Source organism: Chiloscyllium plagiosum, chromosome 36 (assembly GCF_004010195.1).
Source record: "Chiloscyllium plagiosum isolate BGI_BamShark_2017 chromosome 36, ASM401019v2, whole genome shotgun sequence".
Taxonomy (NCBI): domain Eukaryota; kingdom Metazoa; phylum Chordata; class Chondrichthyes; order Orectolobiformes; family Hemiscylliidae; genus Chiloscyllium; species Chiloscyllium plagiosum.
The window spans coordinates 17,791,747-17,818,314 of record NC_057745.1 but is presented as its reverse complement, the minus strand read 5'-3'; the positions used below and the strand labels follow the sequence as shown (position 1 = coordinate 17,818,314).

Sequence of the window (26,568 nt, the reverse complement as noted above, 5' to 3'; positions counted from 1 at the left end):
GGGAGTGGAGGTTGGGTTGGTGGGGGGTGTGGACCTGACGAGGGAGTCACGGAGGGAGTGGTCTTTTCGGAACGCTGAGAGGGGAGGGAAGGGAAATATATCCCTGGTGGTGGGGTCCGTTTGGAGGTGGCGGAAATGACGACAGATGATATGATGTATATGGAGGTTGGTGGGGTGGTAGGTGAAGACCAGTGGGGTTCTGTCTTGGTGGCGATTGAGGGGCGGGGCTCAAGGGCGGACGAGCCGGAAGTGGAGAAGATGTGGTGGAAAGCATCGTCAATCATGTCTGGGGGGAAATTGCGGTCTTTGAAGAAGGAGGCTGTCTGGGTTGTTCAGTATTGGAACTGGTCCTCCTGGGAGCAGATGCGGCAGAGATGAAGGAATTGGGAATATGGGATGGCGTTTTTACAGGGGGCAGGGTGGGAGGAGGTGTAGTCTAGGTAGCTGTGGGAGTCGTTCGGTTTATTGTAAATGTCCGTGTTGATTCGGTCGCCCGAGTTAGAAATGGAGAGGTCTAGGAAGGGAGGGAGGAGTCTGAGACGGTCCAGGTAAATTTGAGGTCGGGGTAGAAGGTGTTGGCAAAGTGGATGAACTGTTCAACCTCCTCGTGGGAGCACGAGGCAGCGCCGATACAGTCATCGATGTAGCGGAGGAAAAGGTGGGGGGTGGTCGATTCTCCTGCTCCTTGGATGCTGCCTGACCTGCTGCGCTTTTCCAGCAACACATTTTCAGCTCTGATCTCCAGCATCTGCAGTCCTCACTTTCTCCTAGAAGATATCAATAGCATAATGCCTTGTCTACCATTAGCAACTCTCACAGAACTGCAAACATATGGCCATATTGATTTAATAGAGTTTGAGCAGTAAAGACAAAGGGCATTTGCACTGATGTTTCCAGAACAAGAATACCAGGACCTAATTTTTACTCACGCAAAGTCCATTATCTTTCAGAATTTCAGGCAGACCTTTTTCAGTTTTTCAGATTTTCAGTTACTTTTTAAAATAGGTTTATTCAAGGCAAAATGATGTAAATGTGGAACATTTGAAAGAACAACAATAAATAGTGTTGGCATTGTGCCCACCTCAGGGCAGTAACACTCCACAGGATAACCGAATGTCCATAAAATACAGCAGACATGGGTGAGCTGGATGGGATAGCTGTGTCATTAAATCCTTCTTGTTGTGCATTCACAAGTAAAGAAAATAATATTTAATTAGAACCAGCTCATATCTGTTACTTGGGTTTTGCAATGTTTACACAGCCATTCTTTAGGTGATAGTCCTAACATGGTTCTTCTGGCCATGCAGTACACAGAGTCAAACAGACCAAGAAATCTTGGTCTTGATGAGCTAGGCCTTAGTCAGCTGCAGTCAAAATGAACAACATTACCACTAGCCTCAGTAACCTTATGTTGGTGCCTCTTGTAAATTTCGCTTCATTGGTACAGCTGTCACCTCTGAGTTCCAGGGCTCCATGCTCAACTTATGCTATCAACTTCAAAATATATATTCAGTGCAGTAGTGAGATGGTGCCATCTTTCAGATAGTCAAAAAAGCCAATTCTGCTGGCAGACGGCATGAATAGGAGGAAATGGCTCTCTTCGTACTGCCCAGGTCAACATTCCTTCCTCAAACAACTCCAGCAAGTACAGCTTGTTTGGGCATCCATTTATCCATCAACCTTCTGTGTGAAAATTGTCAGTTACATTTGTCGGCAAAACAGCAACAATTATTAATCAGAAATAATCCATTTGCTTAAAAGCACTTTAAGACATCTCAAAGATGTGAAAGGTGCTACATGAAACAAGGCTTTTTTGCCTCTTGATCACTGACAAGACAGGAATAGAAGTGTGCTTAGCCATGATTTCCACCCATAGTGGACTCACTGTTTTGACTCAAGTGACCATTGACTCGAAGAGGTACCCAAAACGACTGCTTGTGGAACGATTCTTCCAGTAACTCAACAAGGCTGCTTTGTCAGCACCTTCCAAACCAGTGGCCTCTACCACCTACAAGGACATTTGCAAATTTCCTGCAAATTTCCCTCCAAGCCACACGTCATCCTGACTTGGAATTACGTCAATGATCTTTCAGTGTTACTGGATTAAAAACCTGGAACTCTCTTTCTAAACCACTGTGAATGTATTTACGCCTAAGGACTGCAGAGGTTCACGAAAGCAGCGCTCTACCACTTCTCCAGGGCAATTATGGTTAGGTAATGCCTTGCCAGGGACACCCGCATCTCATGAACAAATAAACAACTGGTGCTTCCTACAGACATAGAGAAAAAAAGAGATTTTTTGAAGCACTGCTAGTAACAGGGGAGCGACAAGCAAAACAAACTCCCTTCGCAAGTCTCACCTCTGCAAGAATTTCTTAAAAACCCGTCTGTAAGCGTAGCCTGCCCGCCTCACTCGGATATTTTCCTTTAAACCTAGATACTCCACTTGATGCTTCACTCTGAAAAGAAAACAACAAACATTAAGTATATAACAGGGTCTAGAAATATGACTTTTTAGAACATTTTAGAAAAAAATCAAGGTATGAACATCTAACCTGTGAAGGCTGTACTTATAAACTTGATTCCACACAGGGGTGCAACTTGCAGAACCTATTTGCAACCCAGAGACTGCACGTACATAGGATGTAGCCAACGCTGCAGTTGGAATTAAACCTTTCGCTGCCTATCTTTAAATGTACTCTTTCTATAAATCCAAATATATAACTTACCCCCCTCCCACTGAGTACACTCCAGGACTATGAAATTACATCAAGTCAACGCAGCCTCAGATGTTTTGTAGAAATCTTACTTTTGAGTCAAAGGTTTGTGAGTTCAATCTTGGTATGTCTATTTAGGTGGAGCCAAGAAATCGAATCATGCTATTTGAAAAACAGTATTGGAGTTGTCTGCACCAATATTCATTATTCAATGACTAAAATGAAATCTGATTATCTACTCTGCTCTTTGAGGGAAGCTGCCAGGCACCAAGTGTTTACTACATTGTAATTATAATCCTGACCACAATTCAAAAGTACTTCACTGTAGGTGTCATGCTTTTGGATTCCCTGAGAATATGAATGGTGCTTTATAAAAACAAGCTCTTCTTTTACATAAAAACGAAGAGTTTACCTGAAGTTCTGACTCTGGCACTACTGAGGCGGTGTTAACTTGTTTAAAATAATAGTCAAAATCTCAAACACACCGAGTGCTTCTCTACAGCATCTCTCTGAGGGTCAAATGACAGAAATGGAATCAAAGGCCAAGAATGGGCCGCTACCCAATTTCTGGTGACAAATACAAACCATTTCAATGTGCATCTTTAAAAAGGTGCCATCAATCTGTACAACACCATGAACAAAGTGTGATTTTTTAAACTATATTTGAAATTAGCTCCCTTTTAAACAATGCCTTCTATAATTAGTCAGGCTCCCCCCATCACTGACCATCCACCTGCCCACCACCCTCTGCTTTGCCTTTTAGGTTGATCCAATTCTGCTTTGTCACATGACAATGAGTTGCACACCTACAATTATATAGAGCATAGTGAGGCCATACCCAAATTACTCGGAACAGTTCTAACTTCCTTACCTAGTGATAGATGTATTTGCCCTAGAGGGAATGCAGCAAAAATTCATTCATTTGGACCCTTGGATGAGAAGATTGTCCTGTGAGGAGAGATTAAGTAGACCAGGCCTAGAGTCCCTTGAGTGTAGAAGAATGAGAGGTGATCTAATCAGAGCATGTAAATTGTTCGGATGCTTGACGGGGTTGGTACTGAGAAATTGTTTCCTTTGGCTGGAGAATCCAGAATGTGGGGTTATAGCAGCAGAATATAGGTCAGCCATTTAGGGCCGAGTCAAGGAGAAATTTTGTCAAAGGATCATGAATCTTTGAAACTCTTTTCTCAGGAGGGCTGTGGATGTGCTGTCTTGGAGTGTATTGGTGCTAGAAGCTCCACTAAGGGGATTAATGGAATTAGTGGCAAAGTTGTAGATGATGGTCCCTTTAAGAATGAACCAGGACATGCTTTCAAGACAGTGCAACTGATGCTCTCACTTACGGGCTGGTTTTCCCCAGTCTGGTCAGGAAGGGGAGAGAACAGACTTAAATTTGTATTGAATTATGAAATGCAAATAAACAGTTGTGGAAAGTAGTTTGACTTTCGCTGCCTGCTTCGGTAAATGGATGACCAGCAGTTTGGAATTCAGGACTGGAATGGACTTCAGAGTTCAAGGGTTAGGTGTATATTTTGGATATGAAGCTACTCACAATTAGTAAAGGCAGGTCTTGCAGGAAAGTCCATGCTTTAAAAGGCTGTATTTAGACAGGAGAGTTCTCTTGGAGAAAGTGACGACTGCAGATGCTGGAGATCGCAGTCAAAAAGTGTGGTGCTGGAAAAGCACAGCTGGTCAGGCAGCATTCGAGGAGCAGGAGAGTTGACATTTTGAGCATAAGCTCTTCATCAGGAATGAATTATTTTGGGGAAAATACTTTGGTCACATTACAACACTCTGGATAATTGTGGAGATTTCATTTGTCTTTGTTGAGTCCTGCTACCACTCATGTTGACTGAGAAAGCAAGAGTATTTGTACCATTCAACGTGCAGGAAGGACAAAGGTCTACCATTCCTCTGAAGCTGTGTCGGTGTGCAGTCACTGCAACCTAAAAGGTATTGCGCAGCCGTTGCTCTGTGATAAATACTAGGCACATGTCATACAAAATAAAAGGGGACCATACAGTGTTAAAAGTGACAGCAGACAAGTAAATTTTATATCAAGGGCAAATAAGCCACAATCTGAGCTCAGGTTTTTCGATCTCCAATGAGATAGCCATAGATGTTATAATTGGTCTCAAAACACAAAATGTCACAATTAGCCAAGCTGTCAGATCCTGACCATTATCCAGAGGCTTGTGCAGCGATATGCATGAATGTAAGTGTCTGGACAGGATCAGGAGAAGATGGGGAGATCAAACAGTCAACAAAATCTGCTGACACTCAGACATCAGTAGGATAAAGGAGCAAGCAGTTCTTATACCCTTGCAAAATATATTGTCTAAAGAGATTTAGAGAAGCAGGATGAATAAATATATATTGAGGGGGTCACTGATTTTGAGTCTGATGGGGTGATCTGGTCAGTCATTTTAACTTCCCTTTGCAGACTGTTACCTGCTCTCTTCCCAATCCCTGGGCTTCTTGGTTTCATTGGGTTTGATACAGCGGATATAATGTGGTGTACATTTCATCAAAGTGCCCACAAGATCATTGGCTTGTTTCTGAAAAAAGCAAAATTTAAAGAAAAAATTGATCGGAAACATTGCAACAGATGGAAGGCTGTACCTTAGAATTAAGAGGTCTATCCAGCTAACTGAGAGGAGTATGTTGGTGCTATTGATCTTCATGATTGATACATGGGATCAGTACTGGCACCAGGTGAATCCAGCCCAGTGATTTACCTGTAACTAATCATACATGCAGCTAACACAGGCTAATCATCAATTAAACATCACACTTCAACATTCAGAAGTGCACAAGAAAGAAAATTCATACTTTTCTACCCCTTTCCTGTCAAGTATTTGATTTCTGCCAGGGACTTACAAGGCAGACTATAAAACCAACAGGACTCAATATTCGTCTGGATCTACCCATTTAAAACATTTAATTGTTACACTGAATATTGATCTTCAAGGCAGACACACTAGCTCTGAGTAAGTAAACACTGTAACTGCATGTCAGACTGCCCATGAAGAATGTCACAACCATTATTTGTCGAGAAACAGATTAATGGGTTTTTTTCTTTGTGCTATACAATACAATAACACACAGATTGTGGGCAAGTTGAGTAATTCTTGCAAAATTATTTACAAAACTGACAACAAAATGAAACTGATGCCACTGTCGTGAAATCAGGTGGAATGAAACAAGCTGTGTTTTCTAAAGCTTCACTGAGTTAAATTGCGTCATGGGACTAGTATTGGACTGGTTATGTTTTCCATGGATGCACCATTCCACTTTTTGGTGTTGCTGTGGTTTTTGTTGTGGTTAGCTGATGGGACCATGACATAACCCAAGAGAAATCTGTGGCCAGTCTTTCTAGCATCATTATCTCTTGATGCACAATTTGCTTGCACAACCTACTCACTTGTAGGTTGATTGAACAAGGAAACCTGTGGTCACTTTTTTCCTGAATGAGAGCATCAAAATATTTGGAGGTTATCTCAACTTCCATACAGCAACTGAAGAGCCTTTTAAAATGGAACCATTATTCCTTTGGGTATTTTCGCCTTCCTGAAGAAATAGCTTTCACCTGCCAATTGCCAACAACGAAGTAATTGGGAATTACAAGATTTTATTTACATCTCTTGGGAGGTTTGCTAATCTCTAATTATCGTTGAATTGACTGGTTCGCTAGGCCATTTGAGAGGCACGCACATCACTGTGGGTCTGGAGTTACATGCAGGCCAGATCAGGGAATGGACAGCACATATTTTCATCTGAAAGACTTCAACGAACCAAACAGATTTTTGTGAGAGTCTACAAGTTTCATAATTATCATTAGTGAGACAAGCATTTTATTTTAGAGTTTACTCATAAATTTAAATTTCCCGTAGTGTGAATTGAATGTATATCCAAGGACATTTATGTTACTAGCCCATTAATACTACCACCACATTAATGTCTATCTAGAATAACATCCCATTACTCTGTGGAGCATGTATCACTGAAGACAGGCAGTGGTTGGGATTCTCATGGAAAGAGCAGGGAAACACATCGGTAACTGGAAATACCTTAATTTTGCTGCCTGCAGTTGTGGGCCGACCTTTCTTTTCTGCTTGTAGACTTTCAGGAAAAAGTGCACGAATGAAAGGGCTGTGAAGCAGCAACAAACATAATTAAACATGCGAGCAAAGCAAATGATTTACACAACCAGCTCTATAACAGTTCATGCACTTCCACTTACTGCTCACTGCTCTGCATGAGTTCAATCAGATCGGTGAAAAGTACATCTCGATTCCGTTCACAGAAACCCTCCACATTGTAGGACACCTAGACAGAAAGGAAATTGGAAAGGTTTGAGCCATATTTTCTAGCCTACAGGTTTTATAACAAATCTTTTTTCAAAAAGCTCTCCGTTGATCGTTAACATCTTGCGCTCTGCTCAGCAATATTATCTAATAATTCTGCCTCAGTTTCCACACTTGTGCTGATGGCATCTAAGCCAGATACAAAGGAAGTACCTGGGGTGCATACTTTATATGGATCTGTGAGATTGAAAAGGTAATTGCCACTAAGTACGTGCCCCTGCAAAGGAGGTGCTGCCTTCTTGAATCGCAGTGGTCCATGTGTTTTAGGTAAGCCCACAATGCCATTAGGGAGAGCGTTCCAGGATTTTGACCCAGAGACACTGAAGGAACAGTGACATATTTCAAAGTCAGGATGGTGAGTGGCTTGGAGGGGAACTTACAGGTAGTAATGGTTTTCATGCATCTGCTGCCCTTGTCCTTCTAGATGGAAGCACTTGTGGATTTGGAAGGAGCTGTCAAAGAAACCTCAGTGAATTTCTGCAGTGCATTTTGTAGATGATATACACTGCTGCCACTGGACATCAGTGGTGGAGGGAGTGAATATTTCTAGGAGTGGTTCCAGTCAAGCTTTGTTCTGGATGCTGTCAAACTTCTTGATGGTGTTGGAACTCGCTCATCCAGGCAAGTGCGGAGTATTCCATCACACTCCATCCTGACTTAGCATTATACAGACATTCTTTTGCTGTCATGGGGTCAAACTCCTGGACCTCCCTTCTTAAAAGCACTATACCTGCACCATATGGACTGCAATAGTTCAACAAAGCAGGTCACCATCATCTTTTCAAACGTATTTAGGGATCGGTAATAAATACTAGCCTGGTCAGCAACACCCACTTCGCTGGTAAACAAAAACAATATCTAAAACAGGTTTAATGCATTGGTCTATAAATTATACTTGCAGCATTAAGTTGTCCCACTGAACACACTGATAGTCAAATGGTGAAAGGAAAGTTAAAGGAGGCTAGATGAAGATGCCAATGAACTAGGACTGAGGATCTGGATTGTTTCTGTAGACAGTGAAGTCTGAAAATGTTTGGCGATCTTAAAAAATCTGCCAGCTGTCATCAGGTGTCCCTCAAATCAAGGATTACATTAACTGAGGGGTGCAAGTTTCATGTAACTGAACAGGCCTGTTCCTAATCCATGAATCTCTTCGGGTTATGGGACACGAAGTCCATTAGGTACAGGGATTCATGATGTACATTTGGTTCCTGTTCTTTCCTTGTCTGATAATGTCTCAACATTATGACAAAATGGGCTCAAAATGAGATGGACAAATTATTGCTATTTTGAACAATTGGGTGTAAGCTCCTTCCATTTCATTAATATTAACGTTGCTGCATTTAAAGGAAAAGATAAGAGTGTCTTTGAAGTGTTTTCTTTGCCCTCCCCTGGAACGCTGACCATTTGAAAGTTGAGAAAACGGGACCTGGAGAGGAAACTCTTTTCGTCCATCAGTACACAGTGTCCAGCCCATTCAAATGAAGCTCTTTTCTACCTATGGACTGTGCACTACACACTGAACTGTTGAGCTTTAGCTAGAAACAGTTTCCTGTTTTTGTTTAGACAGGAACCGCTGACTAAATGAGAGATGAGATTGGCTGCTTCTAATCTGCGTGATCCAAATGGAAATTTCTTCACAAAGAGTGTTTGATGATTATCGGGATCAGGCTGCATTAACAAGCAGCCTTTCCATTTGTCTGTCTGCTGATACACAATGGTCTGGAAATCTCCCAAAGAATTCATAATTCTCCTTCAACAATTTTAAGAATTTCCCTTGGTATTTATTGACTGTGTTTATACATTCACTAGCCAGTGACTACACCCCAACAGGTCAATAACCACTTACTGCATAAACCACTGACAGGAAAGATTCTAATAAATAAGATGCAATATAAGAGACAGTTAGGAATAGCAATTTCAGGTATATTTTGCTTTATAATTTACAACGCAAGTGGTAAGACAAGGGGTCTTATAGTGCAATGGTAGTGTCCCTACCTCTGGACCAGAAGGCAAGAGGTGTGTAATAATATCTCTATTATGGATTCATTAAGATAATATCTGCATGTTGTAATGGATCAGGGCTACTGTGGCACAGTGTTAGTTTGAGTCTGACTTTGATTTATCGTCACATGCACTGAGATAGAGTGAAAAGTGTTTTGTTTGCGTGCTCTACAGACAGGTTATACCATACAAAATGCATCAGGATAGCAGAACTGAGTGCAGAAAACAGTATTACAGCTACAGAGGAGGTGCAGAGAGAGAAATCAATATTAATATTTAAGAGGTGTGTTCAAAAGTCAGATGACAGCAGGGAAGAAACTGTTCTTGATTCTGTTTGTAAGCAAATTCAAACTTTTATATCTTCTGTCCAAGGAAGAGGGTCGAAGAGAGTGTAACTGGGCTGGGAGGGGGCTGTGATAATGTTGGTTGCTTTCCTGAGGCAGCAGGAAGTGTAGATGGAGTCAATAAATGGGAAACTGGTTTGCATGATGGAATGGGCTGTGTTCATGACTCTCTATAGGTTTTTGTGGTCTTGGGAAGAGCATTGTCAAATCCACGCTGTTTTGCATCCAGATAGATGCTTCTACAATATATCTATAAAAATTGGTGTAACAGACTTTGCGGATATGCTGAATTTCTGTAGCCTCCTGAGGAAGCAGAAGCATTGTTGTCCTTTTTTGACCATCGCGCCAATGTGGGTGGACTAGCACAGATGTTTGGTGATCATCACTTCCAGGAACTTCAGCGCTGTCAACCATTTCTACCTCTGCATTATTGATGCAGATAGGGCATGCCATCCACTCTACTTCTAAGTCAATGACCAGCTCCTCCATGTTGCTGATGTTGATGGAGAGATTGGTGTCTTTCCACCATGCCGCTAAGCACTCAATCTCTTTCCTGTACTCTGGCTCATCGTTGTTTGAGATCCGACCTACAATAATGATATTGTCAGCAAACTTGTAAATGAAGTTGGGGCAGAATTTGGCCACACAGTCGTGAGTGTTTAAGGAGTACAGTAGGGGGCTGAGTACACAGCCTTGCGAGGTACCGGTGTTGAGGATGATTGTGGAGGAGGGGTTATCACCTACCCTTACTGATTGCGGTCTACGGGTCAGGAAGTTGAAGATCCAGTTACAAAGAGGGAAGCTGAGGCCTAGTCCTCAGAGTTTAGAAATTAGTTTGTTTGGAATTATGGTGCTAAAGGCAGAGCTGTAGTCAACAAGTAGAAGCCTGACATAGGGTATCATTGTCATCCAGATGTTACAGGGATGAGCGTAGGGCCAGGGAGATGGTGTTTGCTGCTGCAATGATAGGCAAATTGCAAAGGATCAAGGCATTCTAGGAGGGTGGAGTCGATGTGAGCCATGACTAACCTCTCAAAGCACTTCAAAATTACATCCCACCAGAGGTCCAAACATCCTTGGCCATTGCCATACAACCATCAAAGATGCCTACCACTCCATTCTCCATCTGCAATTTGGAAAATCAGATCAAAACGCTGTGCTCCTCCTCCTGGCTTACAAGCAGAACTTGAAGCGTGAGGGACCCAGTACCGAAATGGGGAAGGGCTTCTACAGGACGGCTTAGAGTCGGTGTGAACTGGTCCATATTCAAGACTTCAGTGGCCAACCTAAGCGGGTGTGTCATTACCGTCACTGACTTCATTAGTAGAAGACTGTGTGCTGATGAAGTCTGAATGTTCCCCAACCACTAACCATGTTAGTGTCCCTACCTCTGATTCAGAAGGACTGGATTCAAGTCCCACACACAGAGGTGTATAATTATATTTCTATAATGGGTTGATTAAGAAAATATGTAAAAGTGGTAAGGCCTGTTTGCAAAGCAAGGTAGGATTGATAAGGAATTAAATATTCAGAGCAAGAAGTAAAGAAGATAGTAATCACTAAATCATGACAAACTGGGGTTTTAAAAACCTGTGGGTGGGAGGTGATGACCACTCTGGGAGGTAGAAAGTTCAGCAGTTTTGGATTCTGAGAACAGCAGGTTGTTAGGAAAACAGAATTTTATAGTAAATTGCACACATTGCTTAGCCATTCATGCTGCTATAGACTGGAACTTCCCTGAAGAATGCGAGTGTCTGAAACTTCCTTGTAAATGTCAGTTTTTGTGTAGTTTGCATATTGATGATCATGCAAGGTTTTATCAATGTACCACTGTCGACTTCTTCAGTGATAGGTCTGCTCCCCTTCAGAATATTCTAGTTTGAAGAAAGAGAGAGAAGATGCCTGCACATAGATACGATCCACTGCATATAAAAGAACAATGATGGGAATGAGTTTGTAAACCTGAATAATGTCTGTCATGGACACTGGAGCAGTGTTTGGACTGTCTCAACCTAGTTTTAATGATATATCATTGAGGATTAGGCAACAGTTTCTACTTTCACCTAACCACCACTTCTTGTTTCACCTCAGTTTTCTTTTTTATGGAGGGTCCTGATCCGATGGTCTTAGGCCTTTACTAGGATTCACAATGTCTTGACACCAGTATGATGTTAATAATTCAAGTCACAGCAACATAGAACTAAAGTAAATTTGGACAGTAATGCCAATGATATCATGTCTGGTTACCTTGCCTGCATAGTGATGAATGATAAACCCCTGATTCCAGCTATTGAAGTGCTCGTGGGTTCCAATTTGCATCTGCAACTTCTGCAACAGTGTCTGATCTGCCCCCTCTCCTGTTGCATGCATCGTCGCACATACATCATCCAAAATACTCAAAATTCCTGGTGGATTCTGTAAATAAATACATACAATCACAGACAATAGGATATACATCACAGAATGATGACACTGTCTGGTCAGCATTACTATTAAAAATGCCACAGGTTGAACTATATGGCTTGTAATGTTATACCACTGTTTTAGGGAATAAGAAAACCATTATTCCATAAGAACTTGAATTTTATCATTGTTCCTAGCAGAAATTAACAGTCTTTTTTCAAAACCTGCCAAAGCATTTTTATTTGCGTGTGCTTCATAATTCCACCACCTTTTACTAAAAAGATTGTCAAAATGTCTTACTTTCATTTGATGTTATGGTGTGAATGGTGCCCTGTAGGTTTTGAACCATGTACCCAACAGGACATCAAATCTCTCCAAATTCATTATGTTCTAAGAGTAGTCTGGCTCTCTCCGATCTGTACCTGGCCTTCCAGATGATCCCTTATGCTATTCCTCATCAGAAACTCGAGTACTTCACCACAATTGAGAGGAAGCACAGGTCTATAATGTAAGGACTAGAATGGGCTTCATCTCTAAAGACAGTTGACATATGGGCCACTCAGCTCCTGCACTCATCACAATCGTGTTTCAAACATGGATAAAAGAGCTGAAATGGAGAGGGGAGGTGAGAGTAAATGTCCTTGATATGAAGACTGCATTTGATTCAAGTGTGGCATCAAGAAACCCGAGCAAAATTGGAATTAATGAGAATCAGAAGAAATAACTGTCAGCTGGTTGGAGACATATCTGGCACATAGGAAGACAGCTGTGGTTATTGGAGGTCATTTATCTCAGCCATAAGACATCTCTGCAGGAGTTCCTCAGGGTAATGTCCTGAGCCCAACCATCATCTGCTGCTTCAACATCCTTTGCTCCATCATAAGGTCAGAAATGGGGACGTTAACCACCATTCGTGACCATTTAACAATATTCAGCACTATTCGTGACTCCTTAGATCCTGAAACAGTCCATGTTCAAGGGCAACTAGATGTGGATAATATCCAGGCTTGGGCTGACAAGTTGCACCACATTTGCACCACATAAACGCTGGACAATGACCATGTCCAATAAGAGACAATCTAATCAATACTCCTTGATATTCAATAGTGTTATCATCACTGATCCCCCACTATCAACATCCTGAGGGTTACTATTGTCCAGAACCTCAACTGGACGAGTCATATAAATATGGTGGCTACAAAAGCAGGTCAGAGGTGAGGAATATTGCAGTGAGTAACTCATCTCCAGATAGCCCAAAGTCTGTCCATCATCTACAAGGCACAAGTCAGGAATGTGGTAGAATGCTCCACACTATACTGGATGGGTGCCGCTCCACCAACAGTCAAGGTGCTTAACACCATCCAAGAAAATATAGACTGTTTGATTAGAACCACATCCATAAACATTCATTCACTCCAATACTGATGCTCAGTAGTAACAGTGTGTACCATCTATAGGATACACTGCAGAAATACACCAAAGATCCTTAGACAGCACCTTCCATACCCATGATCACCACCATCTAGAAGGACCAGGGCAGCAAAACATGGGAATACCATCACTGCAAATTCCCCTCCCACTCACTGCCCTGATTTGGAAAATGTATTGCCATTTTTTCAGCATTGCTCTGTTTCCTGATACACAACTCTTTATCAGCTTTTAAATTTGCATAATATTTATCTTTACTTCTAACAGAATCTTCTTGACCTTCATTTGATTTTCCTGGCTTTCCTTATTTGGTCCCCATTCCATGATAAAAAAGAGGCCTTAATATGAATTGTTTTGACATCTGATAGCAGTAATCCACCTCCGTTGTTATGGTGATGACCTTTGAACATATTCCTATCATTAGTTTTATCCCTTTTCTATCTGTCACATTCATTAAAATGGGCTTTGTGCCAATCTCCAGTGATAAACCATGCCACCTCACCACTTTCTGTTCACTTCCTCAAGCACCCAGCACCTTGCAGATTTGATCTCCACTTATCGTCTTCCTAAGCCAGGTTTCATAATGTATTGTAAAGTTTATTACTTTCCTGTTTGTCATCACTCTGAACTCATCATTTTATATGATTTGCTCTTCATATGAATATATTTTAATTCATTCAACATAATAATAATTGGCCCACATGGTTATCCAGCTTCTTCAGATAGCAACCTTGATTATCTGAGGGTTGCTAATTACAATTTGTGCTGCAAGTTTACCACAGGCAGGGCAAGGAGCTAAGCTTCAATAAAAGCAAATTACTGCGGATGCTTTGACAAAGGGTCAGTTAGACTCAAAACGTCAGCTCTTTTCTCTCCTTACAGATGCTGCCAGACCTGCTGAGATTTTCCAGCATTTTCTCTCTCTTTGAGCTAAGCTTCAAGACTGGCTCAACCTAAAGAGGAGTCAAACTTCATGCTGTTACCATCATTCTAAAACACAAACTATCAGCAAACTTAGTTAACTGACCCTTCTCAAAGAATACCTTGTCTTCCTAAAAATCAAACCAACACTAAGATTATCAAGAAATCTATGAAACTATTAACAACAGCTTGCATAACAAATGATCATCTCCATAAAAGAGTTTGTCCATTTTAACTACCCAAAGGGAAAGATTGAAAATATTAAAGCCCATAATTACTACCACTTTATTGACTGTTCGAGTAAGAATTTCTGCCTAGGGTAAGTAGTAATTAGAAAGAAAATATATATTTAATATATCATGTCGTATGCTAAAGATTCAGATTAAATAATTGATCTTTGTTGATTAGAGAAAGATATTACACATGACATTGTAAATTCATACATACAGTATCTACGATTCCCTTGCTTACCTGCTGTTAATACATATATAGGCAAATGTCATTCATAAGACACTCTGTTTATAATCCTTGTAATTTATCTTTGAAAGATTAAATCTGTAGTCCAAGAAGAAAATAATAAATCAGAAATGCTTCAACACATTTATCATTTACCACCAAGAGTGATTCAGTAGCAGTACTACTGATGGAGCTGGTCAGGTCCTAAAGACATCACTGCTAGCCCGGGTCTGCATCAGGCACTGAGGGAACTAACAAGAGGGAAAAATATACTTGACTTTATTTAATCTGTCAGCTGCAGATGCACCTGTCCATGACAGTATCAGTAAAAGTGACCATTGCACAGTCCTTGTAGACATGAAGTTTTCCCTTCACATTGAGAACACCCTCCACCATGCAGAATGGCACCAACACCGTGAAAAATAGGACAGACTTTGAAAGGATCTAGCAACTCAAGACTGGGCATCTATGAGGCACTGTGGGCCACCATGAACTGCAACCTCATGGCCAGCGGATTACCCACTCAACCATGGTTCAAAGGAGAGTGCAGGAAAGCATACTAAAAATGAGTGTCAACCTGATGAAACCACCAAATAGGACTACATGCATGCCAAACAGAACTTGATGCATCTCTACCCAAGCTGTTCCATTACAGTTACATCACTGGCAATAGCCCTTGTTTGTCCTGTACACAAAAAGCAGGATAAATTCAACCCAGCCAATTACTGCTCCACCACTCTACAGCCAATCATCAGTACAGTGATGGAAGATGTCATCAAAAGTGCTGTCAAGCAGCACCTACTCAGCAATAACTTGCTCAGTGATGCCAATTTTTGGTTCCACGAGGGCCAATCAGCTCCTGACTTCATTACAGCCTTGGGTTCAAACATGGACAAAAGAGCTGAATTCCAGGGGTGAGGTGAGAATGATTGCCCTTGACATTATGGCCGCATTTGGCCTAATGTGGCATAAAGAAGCCCGAGCAAAACTGGAATCAATATATATCGGGGGTAAATTATCCATTGGTTGGAGTTATGCCTGGCACATAGGAAGACGGTTGTGGTTGTTGGAGGTCAATCATCTCAGCTCCAAGACATCTCTGCAGGAGTTGCTCAGGGTAGCGTCCTAGGCCCGACAATCTTCAGCTGCTTCATCAATGATCTTTGCTCCATCATAAGGTCAGAAGTAGCGATGTTCGCTGATGATTGCACAATGTTCAGCACGATTTGTGACTCCTCAGGCACTGAAGCAGATGTGGTCAAACAAGATTTGAACAATATCCAGGCTTAGGCTGACAAGTGGCAAGTATACTTGTGCCGCACAAATGCCGGGCAATGACCATCTTCAATTAGAGACAATCAAACACCTTGACATTCAATGGTGTTACCATCACTGAATCCCCGACTATCAACATCATGGGGGCTACCAGAAACTCAACTGGACTCGCTGTGTAAACACAGTGGCTGTGAAAGCAGATCAAAGCCTAGGAATACTGTGGTGAATAACTTCCCAAAGCCTGCCCACCATCTACAAAACACAAGTCAGGCGTGTGATGGAATATTCCCCACCTTTTGGATGGGTGCAGCTCCAACAATTCTCAAGCAGCTCTAGGCCAAAGCAACCCCCTTAAAGTGGCTTCACATCTACAAATACACACTCTCTCCACCACCACCCACTCTCTCCGTCACTGATGCAAAGGAGCACAAGTTTGTACGATCTGCAAAATGCATTGCATAAATTCACTAAATATCCTTACATAGCACCTTCCAAGCTATGACCAGTTCCATCCAGAAGGATGGGGCAGGAGATACATGTGAACACTATCACCAGCAAGCAACTCAACATCCTGGCTTAGAAATACATAGCCATTCCTTCACTGTCATTGGATTAAAATCCTAGAATTCCTTCCCTCTGGGGATTGTGGGTCAACCTACTGCAGTGGTTTGAGAAGGTAGCTCACCATTACCTTCCCAAGCATTACTAGGGACAGGCAATAATTGTTACCCAGTCAGTGATCTCTACATCCTACGAGTGAATAAATAAACATTCCTCCTATGCTGTAGACAAGTGGCTATCACAGACCAATTGCAAATTTCAACAGAAGAATCACAGCATAGAACACTGAAGAACAGGGGTGATCACAGCAATGGCCATATGGTTACTGGAGTCTAATATTAGCCAACAGATGCCAAAAACAAATCAGAAAGTTTAAATAATTAGAAAAGGCCAAGAGATTTATAATAGATTAAAGGAAACATTTTTATGAGAATACTTCTAAGTAAAACCAATGATCAATTGAGGGGAGAAGCATGAATTCTTTTTCAATAAACAGCTGATGAATAATGAAATATGAAACAAGATACAATTTCATATATTTGAACTTTGTTCTAAGTATATAGAAGAACCAGTTCTGATACTTACAACTTTGTTCTCTATGAGGTCACAGACTACTTTATTATTGAAATAGTCGATTGCAGTCCACTTGATTCCCTCCTGCACGTATTCTTCCTGGGGGAATGAAAATTACATATTAACTGATGAGCTCATTCAGGCTGAAGAGAAATGATTGCAGATGAACTGAAATAAAGGACATTGAATAGTAACAGTACTCACTAAAACACAGTAGTACTACAAATTATAATTGCTGGCTAACAGCCTCTGCTAAGTTTCAATTTCAAAAGTACATTTGCACATTTTCTGCTCATCAAGGTGAAGCACACTGGTGCTGATTCTAATACAATTACAATCTAGCTGTTTTTTTGGCCAAACAGTCAAAAATTCTGTACTATATATGATTTTCTTTTGTAACATAATGCAAATTAAAAGTTGGTTTTTGTTAATTACATCTTGAAGAAAATTTTTTGACTTGCCAATACAGTGAAACAGTCCGGAGAATACTTATAATTTGAATGGAAGCCCTTTGACCAATACTGTTGGTTGTATTCAAAAATTAATTGGTCTTTGTAAATGTGAATTAAAACAGAGAAAATTCATCATTTATAATTAATATACAGCAAGTTATTGTTGATAGGTGTCAAAGGCAGATATAACACTGGGCAACAAGTTATTCCTTAAATGATGAAAATTGTCTTTGTTTAATTGAGAAATTATGACGACAAAGTTAATATATTTTCTGGAAGTGAAAACATTGAAGTGTGACGAATTAAAAAGTTGATGTTGAACACTAGTTCCAAAAAAGACCTGTCACAGTTTGTTTTAAAACCAGAATGTATACTGAACTAATAACATTTTGAAGAGTGTCTTGTGGTCACATTATAAAGTCCAAGACCAATCTTTGTTATATTTATCAGACCAACAATAACAATGGATGAGAGCTTAATGCATTTATATGTCTGTAAAAATAACATTCAAACAGATGAATTATTTCCAATCCTCAAGTACGTGATTCTGGAATTTTAACTAGTTTTAGATCTGACCTATGCTCAAGGTCAATATGATTTAAGACTGTACGGTTGACAGGGGAATGGAGTGGATGAAGATTCATGTCGACCTTCCTTGCATGGAAAATGGATCAAAATTAAATTGAAACAGGGACAGAAAATGAATTGAAATGGTGAAAGGTCTAGATTTTCTTTAAAGTGGCATTTTACTGATGTGCAAACAGTTTAAAATGCAGGATTTATGGATAGATTATTTTTAATCAACCTGTTTGGACCTCTTATGACACACCTTCAGGGATGGCAGGACTTAACCCAGGGTCTATCTGTCCAGAGGCACAGACATGAGCACTGTGTCCCAAAATTTGTGGAACATAAACATCCTCTGCAAAGCAGTTAATGGCTGTAATATAATCTATTTGTCAGTTCAGCTTCATAAATATATCAAACTTTCATTTGCCAAGTTTCCAATATCAATGCTCCCAAGCAAAACAAAAATATATTCAGTGATATGATCCTTAGAATAAATGTGATTAAAGAGAAGATAACAGAAGTGCAGAAAAAAAAGCTGGCCATTTAGTCTCATGATCTTGTAATGATACCACTTAGTGCAGTAAACTTTGGGGATAAGACTTTGAATTATTATATAAATGCAAATACGTTGGATATATTTCTGGAAGGTTACAGAAAGAATGACTAAATTAGATGGAGCTACTGCTTGATGCTGCAACCAGTTCATTTAAATAAGGGGGCTATCTAAGTGGATGGGCTACTACAACAGCATAAATAATTTTGAAATGTCAGCCATACCTGCTCAGCTTTCAGAGTGAGCTCAATAAATATCTGCTGGAGCTTTTCATTCACAAAGTTGATGCAAAACTGCTCAAAGCCATTTTTCTACAAATACACAGGGGAACATCTTGAAAATGAAGACATTAGCAGCACATAAACACTTTCAGTAAAACTTAGAAATTAGTGTTAGGTATAAAGTCTGGTCAAACAGCAGATTTCAAGTCCAGCATTTCTCTTAGAGAGTCAGAGTCCTACAGCATGGAGACAGGCCCTTTCACCCAAATTGCTCCATGTCGACCAAGATGGCCGTCCACTTCAAACCCGTTTCCCTGCGCTATGCCCATAGCCTTCTAAACTTTTCTATCCATGTATTTGTCCAAATGCCTTTGCAATGTTGTTAATGTACCCACCTCAAAGGCTGGCAGCTCATTCCATATGCATACTACCCTCTATGTAAAAAAGATGCCCCTCAGGTTCACTTTTATTCTTTCTCCTCTAACCTTAAACTGATGCTCTCTGGTCCTTGATTTCCCAACCCTGGGAAAAGGACTGAGTGCATTTACCCTATCCATGCCTCTTAAGGTCCCCTCCTAATCTCCTATGCTCTAAAGAAAAAAAATCCTAGCCCTATAACTCAGACCCTTGAGTCTGGAAACATCCTTGTAAATTTCTTCTGCACTCTTTCCAGTTTAATAATATCCTTCTTGTAGCAAGGTGATCAAAACTGAACACGATACTCCAAGTGTGGCCTCACCAACATTCTGTATAACTGCACCATAATTCCCAACTTCTATACTCAGTGCCCTGACTGATGAAGGCCAGTGTGCCAAAAACTGCCTTCACTGCCCTGTCTACCTGTGATTCCACTTTCAGAGAACTGTGTTCCTGAACTCCAAGGCCCCTCTGTTCCACAAACTCTTTAAGGCCCTACCATTCACCATGAAACGCCTACCTCAATTCGACTTTCCAAAATGCAAGACCTCACACGTATATTAAACTCCATTTGCAATAATCTTGCAGTTTTAAAATCAAACATCCAAGATTTTAAAAATGGAGCATAAAGGGATCTTACAAATATGTTAAGATCCTGATTTTCAATCACAGTTTGGGACATTTCCAACCCTAAAGTGGGAAAAACTGGCCCATGAGGTTGGATTTTCATTGCACAATGGTGGAGATGGGTTGGGTGACAGTGGAATGAGAGTGGAGGGTGTAGGCTCTAGATGTGGACCAGACCCTCACTACACCATCGCTGTTGAAGATGAATATAAAACTAATAAAGGCAAAAACAGCCCTTCAACCTTCACAGCCCATTACTCCTCCACAGTCTCACCATAACTCAGCTAACACTATGCACACACCCCCAATGTTCCCTCATCTTCCATGCCATTTTATGCCTCTGTACACACCTCCATTATGTCTCATACACTCTTTACCAACACATGTCCTTCTACCTACCCTCATAATCTCAATTTCACCTAAAGCTCTTTTGCTCCTGTACCCACCCTCATTATGCCAACTCATGTGAGCCACCTACCTGCAAAGGCCCTTTATAGCTATTATGCCAACTTAATGTCAACTCATATTAATCCGTGCCCCACACATCACCCTTTGCTCTTCATTCTCCCATAGATCCAAAATAGGCAGACTTCAGGAACCATGCTGATATAAACTAAAGTTAGCTGAGTATTGATGGTTATTGCAAAACTCTGATTGATACAAAAAATTCAAAACATGTTGAAATTTCTCTCACTAATGTTGTATGAAAACAAACATGTCAATTCTGTAAGAACGCGAATTGGTCATCAAATCATTCACTTAACAGGCACCCCACTTTGAAAATAGATTGGAAAATTAGACATGCAGCACAAATCCTATAATTGCTTACAGGATGCTCTGGTATGGTGAAAATTTCAGAAGTGGCTGGAAATTGGAAGTCCCGCTCGTAAATATGGCACTTCCTAGTTTTGCAGGGTCATGTGAGGCTCTCTGACATGGTGAACATCTGGGCTGCAGTGTCCACCTATTAATAACATTAATTGTTTCGACTCAAGAGAAAACACCAACTTTTATTGTCATTCAAAATTACTAGCTGGATAAAAATACTTACTGAACACAGGGAACTGAAGTATTTTGAGACACGCCAAGGAGAATTTAAAGTTACTTGTGTGAATTTGTTCATAAATACTGTATTTGATGCTTAAATTTACTTGAACAATAGTGTGAAAATAAACTGCACTGAAACAAGTAAATTAAAGTCATACTTGAAAAATCTCGAAGCCATAAATATCTAGAACACCAATGTTGTACTCCTCGTGGTCTTTCTCCATGGCTTTGTTAATGGACTAGAAAAAATACAAAATATTGGTGAATACACATGTTGTGGAAAAATATTTTGGTGTTGAAATATAGCTGCACAATTTAGTTACCATGCTGATGTGAAATTCCTCATGTTTAGTATTAATAAAGATATCTTCAATATTACAGCATAGAATGGAATTTCAATGCACAGACATTACATCAGTCCTGTTATAATTATAATAAAAACTTATCTGCAATAGACCCTCTGCCAACTTAATAATAAAATCTTATTAATAATGTAGTAAAATCAGGAAAAATGTTAACAAAATGACTGACATCTTTTTGTCAGTCATCTTGCAATTAAAATGTTTTTGGTTTGAAACAGTCAACACTGAAACTATCCAAAAACAACCCTGAAATCACAACAAGGAGCTAAGTTATCAGCAGAACCACTATTAAAAGTGTGAGATAAGAAATACTCATGAGGAATCAGTACAAAAAAAAGCTTTCCCTTTCCCTCAGATACTCTTCCTCCTTGGTGCTGTACAGATCTAAAGATGCAAGAAACCATAAACCCAAGTTAGCTAGCACATGTGAATCTCAGCAAATTCAGACAGCACCATTAGACCAATGAACTGTAAGGGACATGACAGCCAATCACAATCTTGTTTTCTCCTGAGAAAAAAACATATTTCTGCTGGAGTGGGGCCCATAGTACAGCAGTCAGGAGCCATTTTTCTGACAGACCCTAGTCCTCACCTTGACAAGTGGAAAATCTCTCATATTGAAGAGAATTGGAGTTGGATGCTTTTAATCAAATGGTTAATTTCTTGTTTACAGAAGGATTGGCAGACAATACTCTGTAATTTCAAGCAATACTCTGTACTCTGTACTTAATTTGTTTTTATCAATAACTCGTGCTCCAGAACTACTGGTTTAATGGCTTAATATATTAGATTCAGGTTTGGATCTAAAATATTTAATTGGAGCAACCTAAGAGTTAATTGCATCTTCTATGTTGCTTCTATTGAGTATTTCTTTAATGCTGTAACAATGAGAAACCTGGTACATGAGATAATTTAATTAAGGGAGAATTGTTCATTTAGTCAAACAAGCTGACTGCTGTGACAGTAACAACAGAGCACATGTGGCAAAAAACATCTGCAATGGAGGCAAAGAAAATACAGAACAATGCTGTTCAGTAAAAAGCACTTCGATCAGTCTATGGGATTCAATTAAAGAGGAAGGACAGTTTAGGACAATCCTTTTGTTTAAAAGACTTCCTCGGGGTCTGTGTGAAATAAATGCTGTCACAAATGCTTTAGTAACAATTACATTATAATGAGAAACTATTCTACTGTGTTTATCGCTCAATGTTCATCCAACATTTCAAGCACCGTTTTCACAACCTATCTGCTGATTAGAGTCGAAATAATGTTCTAAAGCAGCTCCCTGAGCCTCCATGAAAAACAATGTAGCTCCATGACAATAGGCAACGTCTGGATACTGCTCCTTTAAATATTTAACAGCATGATCTCACTTTACCATTGTTAGAAACCACATTAATCTCTGTGCAGATACAAAGTGCCCAGCTGTACTTACATCTACTAAATAGTCAAAAATGCGTGCGTGAAGAGCCTTGGAAAGTGCATCCCTTGTGTAACATGCCTGCTCCACATTTAACGTCACATTAATGCTTTCAGACCTTCCTCCCCATTTGCTGTCCATTTTCCGGCTGGTCAATTTTTCCTTTAATCGCTCTTGATCAATACCAAGTAGGAAAGCTGGGAATGCTAGGACTGTGGTATAAATAATCAGAGTTATTTATTTGCTCAATAAAGGAATTTTGCTCATCTTATGTATAGGGAAGTCTTGGCTCCTTTGCAAACACAAGTCTTAATTTATGGATTTACAAAAATTCATCAATGATTAAAAAGAAGGCAAATATCTGTTTTATTCTGAAGCCTTAATTGATAAGGCTTACAATATCCTCTACACAGAGACATTTTACTGTGCTTTCATTTACAATGACATGGTTTAGCCAGGATGTGGAGGAGCTGATGTTGGACTGGGGTGGATAAAGTTAAAAATCACACAACACTAGGTTATTGTCCAACAGGTTTATTTGGAAGCACGAGCTTTCGGAGTGATGCTCCTTCATCAGGCTTCATCAACCACCTGATGAAGGAGCAGCGCTTTGAAAGCTAGTGCTTCCAAATAAACCTGTTGGACTATAATCTGGTGTTGTGTGATTTTTAACTATGATTTAGATAGTTTTTTTAAAAAAACAAACTAGACTATTGACAAGATAAATTCTCAACCACCTGATGAAGGAGCAGCGCTTTGAAAGCTAGTGCTTCCAAATAAACCTGTTGGACTATAACCTGGTGTTGTGTGATTTTTAACTATGATTTAGATAGTTTTTTTTAAAAAAACAAGCTAGACTATTGACAAGATAAATTCAGCCTAAAATGACATTAGTATGCTGCCAAAGTGTTTGCCTAAAATACCATCCCGCGCTTTGTGGTATCTACCATCCCTGCCAGTGGGTGGCACAAGACAATGGTTGTGCCTTTAGAGACAAAAAATAACTGCAGATGCTGGAATCCAAGGTAGACAGGCAGGAGGCTGGAAGAACACAGCAAGCCAGGCAGCACCAGGAGCTGGAGAAGGCCACCCGAAACGTCGACTTCTCCACCACCTGATGTTGCCTGGCTTGCTGTGTTCTTCCAGCCTCCTGATTGTCTGCCAATCCTCCTTTGACTATACTGTGTCTACGGCCTATCCAATAGTTCCACTGGTGAGTCTAAATAGTAGAGGCACTTGTCTTAGCTAGCAAGATAATTTAGTGCATAATTGCAATAACTACAGTTTATTTTACTAGTCATAATTACCAAGGACTCTCACAAGTTGTACAGAATACGCTTGCTCTCCATAAATACTGGCACAGAACTCCCTGTCTCCAACTAAAGTCTGTCACATTGGGTGGAATTAATGCAACTTTAACATTACGATTCCCGCCTCAGGCAACTGTCCGTGTGGAGTTTTCACATTCTCCTCGTGTCTGCGTGGGTTTCCTCCAGGTGCTCTGGTTTCCTCCCACAATCCAAAGATGTACAGGTTAGGTGAATTAGCCATGCTAAATTGCCCATAGTGTTAGGTGCATTAGTCAGTGGTAAATATAGGGGAATGGGTCTGAGTGGGTCACTCTTCGGAGGGTTGGTGTGGACTTGTTGGGCCAAAGGGCCAGTTCCACACTGTAGGGAATCTAATCTCTGAATCTAATCATTACACGATACATTATTTTACTGGGGGTATTAGCTTGTTTAAAGTGTTTATATTAACACTTCTACTGGAATAGTGAGAGGAATTAAGGATAAACAATTTAGGGTCTTGAAAGTTTACATCCTTCAGAGTATTTTTGCAGGCCAAATGACGGGTTCAGGCAAATTGGGAGACTTTTTTTTAATAACACATTGTGTTAAATATCTCTGGAAATCATAGAATTCAGCACAGAAGCAAACCTCTCAGCCCACTGTACCTGTTCTAAGTCTGTGAAATTAATTATTGAATTTGTTCCACTCCTCTGACTTTCAATATAGCTCTGCACATTTTTCCTTTTGAAAATTACTATTAAATCTGCTTCCCAAACAGATTGTTCTGGTATAACGTGCGTTTCATCAACGCAAATTGGTTATAACATGATTGATGAATAGTGGACACTGTTTGGATAATGCAAACTTTCTACTGAATGTGTATAGCATTTTCTATTGCGTTTCTCCACAGCGTGATTTTCTATAGTGCGAGGTTGCAGTGGAACCAGGTCGTATTATACCAGAACACACTGTACTATATCAGGCAGTAAATTCCCACCACCCAAACTCAATGCATGAAATAATTTTCTGGTTACTCTTTTGCCAATTACCTTAAATCTGAACATTCTGGTTACTGACCATCCTGCCAATGGAAACAGTTTCTTACTGATTTTATCAAAACCCTTCCTAGTTCTGTATATCTGTATTAAAGTTCAACTATCCTTCTCTGCTCTGAGGAGAACAATCCCAGCTTTATTGGTCTCTTTACATAGCAGAAGTGCATCATCCCTGGAACCATTCCAATAAATCTCTTGCGCACCCTGTCAAAAGTCTTGACATCTATCCTAAATAGTGGTGCGCAATCTTGGACACAATAATCCAGCTGGGTCCTAAACAGTTATTCGGAAAGAATATAAATAAAATAAGAACTAAAATGTAATGTGAGCTACAAGAGCACAGCTCCATGATGGTCCAGTGCCTGTATATGCAGTGGTTGGTGCGGAAGTTAATGCTTAATCTGAATGAGCTTGAAATATCTTGGTGAGATTGGGGTAGAGAACATACATTAGGCCTCAAAGCCCATTGCTCCAATCTAGACATTAGCTATGTATGGGCTTTTGGTGAGGCTTATACTCATACATAGGCTCATATATGACAAACATAATGTGGATGAGACACTAGAGGGCTATAGGGTTCTAAACAGTGATTAATTTGATTTTTGCAGGTTTCATCACATGACCCACTCTCTCTCCATTAGTTCATCCACACATCTATCCGTGTGATACACTGCTTTCCTTCACCAACTGGAAAATAGAATAACCTATTACCCAATTGGATGATGTCAGCTAAAGAGTCTTTATTTCCCTTTTTTCAACAATACTTTATCTGGTAAAGGGAAACATCCAAAAAAAAAGAAATATATTTTTGAAAGTTTGCATAATTTTTCTCCAGAGTTGCATGCAACAATATCTCCAATTCCTGGAGACTGCAAGTCAATCCTGGAGGGCTTGCTACTCTAGGGGACTTCTGCTCTCTCTTTGAGCCAGTGCCATCCAGCAAAGCAAGCAAATAGTTGGAGGAAATTCAAGACAGCATTTGACAAATATTTAAGTAGAAACAAAATTCAAGATTACGGGAAAAAGCAGGGAAATGGCACTAAATCATATTGCTCATTCTGTGTGAACATGTTTAAAATGCATCACTTTTCCAGGCCTGTTATGTTCTGAAGAAGACATATTGGACTCAACGTTGTTGGAAGTGCTAAGTCTCTATCTGTCCAAAAATCACAATCACACTGGTGCCACCTTGCCAGAGCTACAATTCTTATCATTATGTTATCTGGAGAATGTTGAGGGTCATCAACTTTTGGAAATACCCCCCTGTATGATTAGAACAATTACTGCAATATTTTGAAGTTCCTGACTTTCAATCACAGGTGAACCTAATTACTGAGGAGTGATTAGTATTCACACACGGCTGGGTCACAGCACTCTGCCTTTTAAAGCACCACTTCACAAGCTGTTCATTAAATGAATTGTCAGAGTTCAATTTGGCCTTGATTGAAGCCACTTGGGAATTAAATACAGTTGTATTATATTGAAAATCCAGGTGTGTAGAGAGTC

The 26,568-nt window shown here is 40.2% G+C and overlaps 1 protein-coding gene across 3 annotated transcripts in view; it reads right to left on the bottom strand.

The window, feature by feature from the left end:
* The window catches only part of myo1ea (myosin IEa), a 157,806-nt gene that overhangs the window by 41,051 nt on the left and 90,187 nt on the right, over positions 1–26,568 (bottom strand). For all 3 annotated transcript variants that reach the window (XM_043677435.1, XM_043677436.1, XM_043677437.1), the window contains 9 exons: positions 22,734–22,930; positions 21,095–21,175; positions 18,849–18,935; positions 17,062–17,148; positions 11,680–11,847; positions 6,961–7,046; positions 6,788–6,869; positions 5,169–5,275; positions 2,361–2,459 (listed from right to left, as the gene is read on the bottom strand). In XM_043677435.1, the coding sequence (XP_043533370.1) occupies positions 2,361–2,459; positions 5,169–5,275; positions 6,788–6,869; positions 6,961–7,046; positions 11,680–11,847; positions 17,062–17,148; positions 18,849–18,935; positions 21,095–21,175; positions 22,734–22,930 (994 nt within the window). The remainder of the gene's footprint in view (positions 1–2,360; positions 2,460–5,168; positions 5,276–6,787; positions 6,870–6,960; positions 7,047–11,679; positions 11,848–17,061; positions 17,149–18,848; positions 18,936–21,094; positions 21,176–22,733; positions 22,931–26,568) is intronic.